Raw genomic sequence first — 11,775 nt, 5'->3', positions numbered from 1 at the left:
ATACAAGATTTTTATTTCGCTTAGAATCATCACAAACAATGTGTAAAGAGTGTATAATGTATACAAAACACGCGACACTGCAACATACTTGTAGTACATGTAATGTAAATGTTCAATTTAATTATCGAGGCTTTGTCATGACTATATTAGATATGTTGTATTTATTTTGTGTGCCGAAAATGTATAGATGCGCATTATGTGAGTAAAAACGGAGGGCAATCCGTCTTTATAGATACACTCGTCGATATGTCATATAGCTCTTTGACGAGTGAAAGATTATATCTTCAAAAGGATATCTTTGGAGCACGTATCTGTATCAGTGCGTCCTTAGCGATGACAGATTGCTTCTTTTACGTGCTATTTTGTCGGGATTAACAAAGTAGTTTCTACCGTAATTACTATAAACCCATCTTGGGGCATAAATAAGCTCATTTCTTTTTTTTTTTTTGGTATAGATTGACAATTGATATCCTAACGCACAAGTCTCGTAAATAAATATACACTGATCGTAACAATATACATTCTGAAAATAAATAGAGTATTTCACAATTATTGCATAAATTGGTGAGCACTACTGTGTGAAATTGATCGATTCTCGCGAGAAACATTATATTTCAAAAGCCTTTCTCGCGTCGAAAACATATTTATCATTATCTTTTCTTACACAGGCGATCGCAAATAACTGGTATCACACGTACACTTCTTTCTTTTCCTTTGCTTTCCTTTTTCGAAAAATAATCAGGGAGAAGAGTTATTATCCTCCCTTAATTATCTTGGTAATTTTCGTTCATGCTCCTCGTTGGTCAAGAGGTCATGTTTAAAAAGGAATCAAAGATGCCCAGCATCTAAGGCCTTATTTATATCACTAACTAGCATCCCGAGGATAGATCTGTGTTCCGAATCCTGTCTAAAAACGGAGTCCAAGAAGTCGGAATGCGTTAAGAAATCGAACACTTGATCACACCGATCTTGAGACTTGTCTGTGAGATGTGGCTTTATGAGTGCCTGTATCGCAGTTCTGCATCGTTCTAACGATTTGATTAAGTACGCCCGATCGAAACTGAACTCCAATTCGTAAAACGAGACCACAGACATTGCAACAGCTCTAAGGGCAGTTCTTATTTCCACGAGTTTCGCGTCGTCGGTGGCGTTTAATTGTTGATTACGTTGTAGGAGACCCACCTAAAATGAAAGTATTTCACGAATATGAGAAATAAAATCGCGATTACTTTGCATATCTATGTCACAGCAATCATCGAGGGAGAGACAAGTACCTTAATGGATAATTTAACGATATTCTTTAAAACCTTTTCAGGCTGTTTCTTGTCTAAATTAGAATTGGTTTTCGCGGCTCTTTCCATAAGCTTATACAAATTGTCCAAAAGTGACGTAGTGGCGTCATCTATCAGCAATGATCTTCCGGCCCCTGTAGATACGACTCTGCCGAGGAGTTTTTTCTGCGCACGAAGACCTAAATCACGAGCGCGGCTTCCGGTGCCCCCGGCGGGATAAGATCCGCCGTTCAATGTAGTCGCCGACTGCATCACTGGGGAAAAAATCGCAAACGCTGTACCATCTGCTCGGGGAGATATGGGGTTGAATAATGATCCTTTTGTTGCATGAAAAGATCGACTTGTGAAAATGGTACACAGGGTGCATTAGGAAAGTTAGTCTATAAGTTAACTGTTCTATGTATCGAAGCGATATGAAAGTATTTATGAATTTATATCAAATACTAAAAAAGTTTCTTACCAGATTTAATACATGTATGTACTTGTAAAAGCTTATGAAACTTATCTAAGAGAGTTATGACGTACTGTTATGCACAAAATGTACACATTTTCATAATACAAAGATAAAGTATTTTGTTTACAAATTATACCCAATTATACAACAAATATTATTAATATATTATTAATTTCAGTTTGATCAGTTCAGTTCGGATTGATATAGCTTAATAAACACCATGTACATACATATAATGTTGGGGAATGAAATTTCTTAGAGTGAAATATAATAGTAAGACATTCATAGTAAATAATGCAATAAAAAATAATATGACAAAAAATTTACAATAACATTCAACAAATTGCATCCAAATGTATATTAAAAAAGTGAAACCTATATCGTTTTTAAATCATGTCTATGCAATCTTTTTTCTTCTTTTGTCTCATAGAATTTATGTTAGAAATTTTTCAACTACTTCAATACACTGTACCAATGTATGTATATGTATATATGTATATACATATATATATATATATATATACACTAGTTAAAATAACATAAAATGTGATATCTTATTGATCTATCCAGACGAAAATAGTAAAAATGATAGTTTGCATTATAATGTGCGTATGATCAGAACTTACCATCAAACATTGGTAGACCGCTGTTTCCTCTAGGCGATAACGGGATTGTGAATGAAATAAAGAAGTGTTCTGTGAGCACGGTCGAAACTCAGGCAAAAGTAACTAAAATAAGCAAGGATGTAAAATGAATCAATATTTAGCGAAACATATACATAAAACGATATTATGTCAAATAAATTAAATATGGCAACACATAATAAAATGATGTTGCGCGCGTTGTGCAAATGCGTTTATGCATGTGTTCTTATTCATGGGAACGAATCAGAGCATCGTACAGTTAACATTTGTATACCTTGATTGCAGTCAGTTACAGCTACAAGATGATAGAGCAGCCAGCTCTGCAATTCCATCACTGCCGTCCCCCACGCCACCTGAAAAAACACATTTTTATGTTCGTAAAGAAGATGTGAGTTGGTGAGAAATAGCTTCATACGTAAAGCGAGTTATGGGTTTTTTGAAATCGTAATGTATTTTTTTTATGTTTAGAATAACAATATATTTCTATTATAATATTTATATTACATTCTATTATATATGTTTATATTTGTTTGTCATTTGATCTTTATAAGCATTATTTTCATTTGAAATAAGAGGTGTTTAACCGTGTTTTGTTAACAGACGTTAGTAGATTGAGAAGTAGGAACATTATTATTATTTATTATTCGATATACATGCTCTGTCTTTAAAGTAACATCAACACGCATTCCGTGCCACGCGTGTCATCAACCACCCACATGTACGTACATATACTTACAATAGAGGCGAAACTGTCTAGCTAAACGAAGATGTTATTTTAAATTCAGTCAGAAACTTATAACTGTTATTTAGTATCTAAAAGTTTCACAAAAATTGTTAAAACTCATGTACTTTCCAATCTATAAAAATTTTAATTGAAACTGCAATGAAATAAACATTGAATTAATTCAAGTACTTATAGTGTATTCAATATTGCAGATAAACCGATACAATTCAGTAATTATAAGGATTTCGTGAAAAAAACAAGGTATCCCTGTTTTCCAATTATCTCCATAAAATTTCACCGTTAGGCTCCAATTCTTTATTTCACGATCAAATTATCATTATAGAATTAAATTATCATTACAAAATAGTTAAGAATGGAACAGAAGAATAGAAAGGAAAGAAAACAAACGGTCGGTGGAAGTTGGTGGAGGGCAAAGAATTAAATAGGTTGCAGCATACATGCTCCCTCATTCGTGTAATTTATGTCAATAACTGAGGTCAAACCCGATACACTGGAAATGGAACGTAATGTGCGTGTGGTTTGTCGTCGCGAGGTATAATCATATATGTATATAGACACACATAGACGTTTATATCGAAGAGGTATAGTTGTATGGAAGTTGGATCGATTTGTAAGGAGCGTCAAGGCAAGCCAGAGACTCTCATTCTCGTTTATCGACGTAATAGGGGCAAATGGATGCGCGCTACGGGATATTACCTAGTCTCGATACGGTTAGATCGATATGTATTTCGAGAACGTGACAAATATCGATATCGATCGAGTACTAGAGTACCTCAAAATTCCCTATCATTTGACCCGAATGCGAATTTTCAAGATCTTCGAGCATTCGATTGATCTTAAGATGTTCGAGAACGTCCGAAGCGCTTTTAAATGCACTCGAGTTATCGAAACGCTGGAAATACTCACGCGCATAATTCGATCTATGATCGCCAGGATGATCGTTTAGATTAAATGTATTGTCAGGTTGCCCATCTACTAAGTTCATATATGATAAAAAATCTAAGAAACCACATTATGTCAACATCTTTTCACAAAATGATTTATTAATTAAAAATATTAGTGAATCGTTAAATTGCAAGCTGTACGTTGTAAGTTATGAACCTCTTTTTTATAATTTTATAGTTTTATGTCACATAGGGCAATCAAATAATTCGTAATTTATAAAATTTCTTTATTATTTTATTATGAAGATTAGTAATTTAAAATTGATAATTTATCGATAACTTGTAATTTCATCGATAATATTAGTTCAATTGTGCATGAGAACCCAGGTAGATATTTTTTGTATCGATCGAAAATCGTGGATTCATAACAAATCTAACCTTTATTAAATTTTTCAATTTCCTAGACGGCAGCGATAAAACACAAACTATTAGATAAATACCGCAATTATGATTTTACAAAAGTAATGTAATATTATATAATTATATGAACAGTGTTACATAAAAGTAAGCAATTAAGGCAAAAAAAAAAGGTCTGAATAATAGAGCGGCTCTTAAAGTGGGAACATTAATTACACGGAAGTGTAATAAATAAATTGAGATTTCACTTTAGAAATGGTACTCAATTACTTTAAAACGTCAAAGGTAACATATCTAAATTTATCGTGACTGATTCATCCAACTAATCCTGATTAATTCTAATAAGAATAATTCATTATCGTATGTTTAGCAGCTAGTATTGTGCGCAAATTCTATTAGAAGCATTTAACCAATGAAATTATTGAATTTCGAAATAAACCAATAAAATTTGTAACTCTATTGGTGAATATACTTGATTTATGAGGTAGTAGATCATACTGAAACGAGAGTCCTATTTCAGTCGTATCCTAAATATACCACTTCGTACCACTTAAACACTATCGAACAATATTTGCGATATGCAAGAATTAGTACGCGGTAGTTTGAAGTAAAACAAAATGAAATATTTTATAAAAGTAAAAGCTTTACACGCAAATAACAGATTTTAAATGATATTTAAGCCCTTGAAGACCGGCTTCAATAATATTGTTTCTATCTAAAAGAAATAATTTAATCATAAACTAGTTTTCTTATCTAAAATGCTATGTAAGTAATTTTAGATAATTTATGGATAAATTCTTAGTTATTTTTTAAATAATTTTTAGATAACTCTTAAATGATTTTCTAGGTACATACATATATGTATAGTATAGATAAAACTATCCAACTAATGTGTATCAGACAATATCTAATCTATTCAATACAATTCTAAAACAGAAAATTAAATTCCAGTTGAAAGGTTTTAATTGATGTATTGTCTTGTTGGGAAACACCGTAAAGTCGTACGACTAAAACAAATGATCGATCGCTCGGAGAACTTTCGCTCTCTTTGCTTGGTCGTTTCCTAACTACAATAGATCGAGTTACTAGCGCGCCATTAGGCGGCTGTCGAGTATCCATATTAAGCGCATTATTCGCTATTAACGTCGTCAAATTTCAAGGTGTTTTCCTTTATCCCTGCACGGTCCACAAATTCTTTCATCAGTACAAACTAGCTATGTATTTTGTTTTGACTAGAAGATCTCCATAATTGGAATACATTTTCTAAAGTGATCCACTTTCTTTTATTGAAACAACGACCTGGAAAAAAAAGAAACTACATTTTCCTCGAAACAATTTTCAATCTTTTAAATTTGATAATTAATTACGATATAGATTTAGAAAAACTTTTCTTATCAATGTGTAATTTAGAAACTATGTATATAATATGCGGGTAAATAACTTTTCCGTAACTTGTTTCACACTTGCAGAGATCAATATCTAATTGTATATCTAGTAGTTATTTAAAACCAATTTTATTACGTCGTAATAACAAAATAATAATACAGAACGTAGTCCTTATTTATCGATACATCATTTTTATTTGCGATTCTGTAAATGTGCGATGATTAAAAACTCCGGCTTTATTATTGTACTTTGGCTTCTGAAAAACAATTTAATTAAAACATCACGATATTATATTATATGTAGTTATGACGATTATAAATATGAAAGTCCTTGAAATTCGATTTATCCATAATTTATTTATAAGTTAAATTAAAATACACCTTGTCAAAGGTGAGCAAGTGTCTGGGGATATTTTTTAACGGTAGCATATATTTGTACAGTGTTGTGCCATAACTTGCATAAAACGAGACAAGAGATATGATACAGAGTTTATAGTTTCCGGTAGCGCTTTAAAAACAGGTCAAAGATTCTATTCTGATCTTTATCCGTGTCAGATCGGTGGTTCCATGAAATTTTCTGTAATTTCGTTTTCTTGCTTCGCTCGAACATTAAATATCTATACAACAAATCTGGTTTCCGCGATGAATCATTAGTGACTAATACATTTCTGAACTGTGTTAGCTTACTGATACAATTAATAATCATGATTACTTGAATAATGAATAAAACTGTATATAAATACACAAAAATTATTGGTAAAATGAAATTTAACAGAAGATATTAAAATAATTATTTTATAGTATATTCTTCTTTCGAAAAGTTATACGATTATTTAAATTATTTATTTAAAATATTTACATAACAGAAGTGAATTCTTCATGTTTTCATGTTTTAAGCTAATGCGAAATAGAGACAATTATTTCGCAAAGAAGTTAAAAAATGTAGATAAACAGGTGAACTGCAGGTATATTTCCGAGTAGGCTGGAGGTTCGTCATTTCTATAATTAGTTATCTGCTTCGTTCTATCGCGATGTGTCGAAGGATAGGACCTAACAGCCCACAATTTTCTAACGTATGCACGAACATAATTTTTAACGTTAAGAACATGTACACGTCATGTGTGCACGCGACACTCTCGTTTCTTGCTTTCTTGCAAATTGAACTTTGCAGGCAATTTTGTTCGCATTGCGTCGTATTGAATAACTGTATGTGAATCTAGAGAGGCAATTTCACACGTGATCGAATCTATAAAATTAAAGAATTATGACGGTGCGAAAAAACTCAATTGGACATATTTCATTATTTCTTTCAAAAGGATGGACTTTTATATTCTTGACGAATGATTATTATTTTGTTAAGCTTATCGCTGTTGTCTTCATTAAATAATAATGATCTGCAATTCCTTCTCCATCTTCAGTTTCCTTAACAATTTTCACATACGATTAAATCGATATTTAATTATGGTGAACTTATATTTCTAAATGTTTGAAGCAACGAATCGTTGAAATTCGTATATTGCATTACGTGTTTCTTAGATTTGTGAAGTTTAAAGACCCTTTAAATTAAAATAGTCCACGTGGAAACAGTTAATTCGTTTTAATTTATTTGTTCAGCAATTCGAGTAATGGAATTGTCGGTATCCTCGTCAAACTATTTTGGAGCGCAAATGATCTGTCACTCTTTCTTCATGACAGTTTTGATAACAGCGTCACATACAGTTAAGTTTACGAAACGGAGGGATTTTCCAAATAAAAATAATAATCCAATGAGTCTCCTACGTTGACTTATATTTTCAACAATTCGAGTTATTAAACTGTCGTTATCACCATCAAACGATTTTTTCCCTTACAAGTGAGACAATAACGTATAGTTTGATGGAATTAAAAAATTTATTCCATTATCATTAATTTGATTCCAATTTAGTTTTTTCGATAGTTGAAAGTAACGAATAGTCACAATATGATTTCGAATGGAAAATCAATCTTCATTTTCTCCTCACTTCGTTATTTCCTTTACGTTTATATGACGCCATTTATACCAAGCCCATTTATTTGAACGTTAGTTCAATTACCCGATTATATGAATTTCTGTCGGTTAAATCCATTTATCTGAACGTGAACTATTATATGAACGAGAATCATTCTATTACACAAACTCCAATTATATAAACTATTTGACTTCTGATAAATTTATGTAAGCGCAGTTCTACTGCATATACGTATGTATATAACTAATTTGATGAAATTGAAAAGTGTATTTCATCATAAAACATTATGTATCAAATCAAGCGTTACTCCAATTTATTTTTTTTTTTTTTTGTTTTTTCATAATTGAAAGTAACGAATGGTCGAACGATTTCAAATCAAATGGCAATTTCCTAACCCTCGATTTCTTTAACGTTTCTTTTTTATATAGTACGTATACATTCCATTTATTTAAACGAAATTTTAATCGATTGAATCCACATGTCTGAACGTGAACTATCGTATCATAGAAAATAAGCGGAATCAGCGAATTCTTATTATATAAACTTCAATTATGTAAACTGTTTATGCTCCGATAAATTCATGTAAATGATATTCTAATATATGTGTATATACAGCTAATTCGACTAAACTAAAAAGTATATTTCATCGGGCAAAACATCGCATAAAGAGATCAATCAAATCAAGTAATACTCCAATTTAATTTTTTCAACAATTGAAAATAACGAATCATCAAACGATTTCAAATCGAGTGGCAACGTTCGTCTTCTTCCCAACCCTCAATTTCCTTAACGTTTTTCTTTTTATTTCGAAAGATGCAGCTGTCACACCGACAGCTGTGCAACTGGCACGAACCTCCTTGTTAAACTGAGCATCTTGTCTGAGAATATACCCACCACCTGCCCTTCGATCGATGTGTTCAGCTTCATGTGTGTGCACGAACGCACATATCGTACACAACGCGGTGCGCACGTGCTCACATGGACAAAGTTACGAGAAGGATTATACTCTATCCACAAAGGTCACGCGTTCGTCTGTTAAATACGACTTTCGAGAGGTCCACGTTCTTGCCTGGCTAGCCTGTAGCCTGTAGCGGTCGTTTTTGGATATCGATCCCGCCGATTGCACACGCGAGATTCTCTCACGGAATCGTATCCAATTTCAACTTTTTATCCTATCTCCCGAGCGAATCTCAATTGTAATCCTTCGACGATCTTAACGAGCGCGGGACTATGTCCTCGCGATATTTCCCAATATTCAAACGTATTTGATTCGACGTGTAGGTATGTGAGAAGAGTATTTTATCTGATCTTTAGATCATATGCGTATTTTGAAATAATTTTAAATAGTATTAAATATACGATTCATAATGTACAGATATGAAAAGGATATTTTCATATGTAGAACTGGTAAGTAATTTTTGTGCAGTGATTACTTTAGATATTATATTATATCTATTTTTGAAATATATAAGTTTTTTTTTATTTTAGCTTCTTTAAACTGTGCGACTGCTTTTAAGCAATTTTAAATAGAATTAGATAATGAACTCGATTATCAAAAATCTAAAGAAATCGTTTCATTCTCAATTTCATTCATCGTATCCATTTATATATTTGCATTTATATATTTGCATATATTTGCAATCGAAAAAGATATATATTATGAAATCTATAAAAATATTCAATGTTAGAAAATATTTTATTACGTCATAAAACAAATAGGATATGAAATTTTATGATCTCTCTTAGAAGAATGTACAAGATGCATATAATGAAAAAGGAAGAACAAAATTAATGTTGTGTCCTTCAGAGCTCTAGGAGGGGCATATTTTCGTCGCTGCCTCTGTTTTAAGCAGATAGCTTATTCAAGGTTGAAGATACAGTTGATCCTATACGTATAGCATCGAAATTTCAAATTACAACCTGTCACACATCGTAAATAAATCCACCATTCTTAACATTTATAGTTACCTTAATTATTCTTCGATACTAAACATAGTTCAAATTTTAACCGAATAAAAGTGTACGGAACATATGACGCATTAGAACGCATTATAAAATACGTATGGGATATATAACGTCGACGAAATTAAAAAGTGGGATTCAATCTTAAGAAAAACTGAGTAGAGAATTGCAGAATTAAAAAATTATGAGATAGTAAAAAGACACGTCATAAAATATTAATCACCTTAATTTAATAAGTATTTCATAAATTATTTAGATTCTTGGATTTTCTAAAAAATGATAATAAAATGCAAATAACATCAAGCATTCTAGTCTGGTATTTCTACATAAGATGGTCTAAGACTTTTGCACAGTACTCTATATGCACCTAACCCATAATTCAGGCAAATTGATTGATTGATGAAACGCGAATCAGCTGGTTAAGTACCGTAAATGAAGTTGTCGCAGTCATCGAGAGCGCACATACCAGACGGATTTGCGGAGATAAAAATAACTGGCGAAAAACCATACTATTGTGCTGGTATTAATTAGAAACAGAACGGTGAACGCCCGTTGTACAACAGTCTCATTCATTGCACGGTTACTTGTTAAGGTTGCCTATTTACGGCTCACATTCCGTAGACTAGACGGTTCATTTACGTTAAAGCGCGATTTACATTTAGCCGAAAAAGATGTTTACCCCATATTTCTATCCCCCTTTTCTCTTTGCCTTCGGATATGCACGATTGCGTGGATGAAAATCGTATACTGTGGAAAATTTCACGCTATACTGATAATCGATTAATTCGCGATACCTTGGACAGGCTTTGGCCGTTATTTTCTAAATATACACAATGTTTTTGTATTACTCTGTTACTCTTCTTGGTACCCGTCACTTACACGGTGATAAATGCACATACGGAATTAAGTTACATGCATCTATTCAGCCACAACTAACTGACGCAATTAAACGGACTCGTCGGTTTTGCGAAATTCAGTTTCCATCGTGTTGTACATACTTTCCTTTTCACGTGACTCAATGTCATGATAAGAGTGATGGTACGAGAACTATTCTCTTTTCCGTTTCCGCGAGTTATACGCTGACTGTGGTTTCGTAAGTTCCCAAGTTTCTATTTATCTTTAAGTACATATATGTATTATTATACTGTGAACTTTTTCCGCTCTTTTTGTCTTGATGGAAGTTAACTTCCAACATATCATCACGAAGTGACGATGTGAAATATCAAATTTTAACGACCTCACAGAATAAAAAGTAATTTAAACGTAAATAAATAACTTAAAAAGAAATACTATTAAAATTAGGTATTCATGTAAAATTGTATGCTTTAATAAGTATAAAATTTAAAAGTGAATTTTATATCGAACAAACTCTTTTCGATCACGCGCACTACCCGACGGTAAATGCGTTTGTCCTGAATTATGTATGTTTGAACGATCGTTTAGCAATTCCATTCTTGACTGTAAAGAAGCAGTCTTGTTCATACCAAATTAATTTAAATTTTAGACGCGCACTAACCTCTGCTGATGTCTGGGCCACGAATGCGACCCCAACACTTGACAATGAAGTTTCTCTTTTCCAACAACCGTAGGATAGATATTGTTCTATTGTTTTGTTTGCGTTCCACTTTGCTTTCGTGCGCGTTAGAGATTCCACCGGTATGATGAACCTTTAAAAATATTTTATCGAACTAGACGTAATTGAACACAATACACAAGTATGCGAAAAAAAACGAGAAATCACACCGGCAAAGATAGAACACTCTCTTCTCAAGTCTCACAGTCTATTCGACTGAACGAACGAACGTCGTCTGTTGTGGTCTGCGAACCCACCCCGGTTACCATGGAATCATCGCTCCGCGAGGTGGGGCGCATGTGGCATCTACGCTCGGGCAACTTCGCAGTGTTAAGGAGTTTTCTCCTTTGCAGTACGCGTTCATTCATCGACGGGGTCATTGTGAATATGAAAGAACGGAATCTGACCACGAAACTTCTTCATTTAACGAT

General features: G+C 32.8%; 1 protein-coding gene across 3 annotated transcripts; it reads right to left on the bottom strand.

Moving 5' to 3' along the window:
• Window positions 1–405: 405 nt before the first annotated feature.
• On the bottom strand, window positions 406–11,763 carry LOC126915476 (tumor necrosis factor alpha-induced protein 8-like protein). 3 transcript variants are annotated; one of them, XM_050720193.1, is made up of 5 exons: window positions 11,515–11,763; window positions 11,288–11,438; window positions 2,665–2,743; window positions 1,275–1,546; window positions 406–1,182 (listed from the first exon to the last, which is right to left on the bottom strand). In XM_050720193.1, exons 3-5 carry the CDS (start codon window positions 2,720–2,722, stop codon window positions 829–831), a joined length of 684 nt encoding a protein of 227 aa, XP_050576150.1. In that variant the 5' UTR covers window positions 2,723–2,743; window positions 11,288–11,438; window positions 11,515–11,763; the 3' UTR covers window positions 406–828. The 3 variants fall into 3 exon arrangements, with proteins under 3 accessions (XP_050576150.1, XP_050576151.1, XP_050576149.1); XM_050720194.1 differs by adding an exon at window positions 2,373–2,474 and having other exon boundaries at window positions 11,288–11,755; XM_050720192.1 differs by having other exon boundaries at window positions 11,288–11,763.
• Window positions 11,764–11,775: the final 12 nt, after the last annotated feature.

This window comes from Bombus affinis, chromosome 4 (assembly GCF_024516045.1).
Source record: "Bombus affinis isolate iyBomAffi1 chromosome 4, iyBomAffi1.2, whole genome shotgun sequence".
NCBI lineage: Eukaryota > Metazoa > Arthropoda > Insecta > Hymenoptera > Apidae > Bombus > Bombus affinis.
Note: the sequence above shows the minus strand (reverse complement) of the source record. Positions and strands in the feature narration are given on the sequence as shown.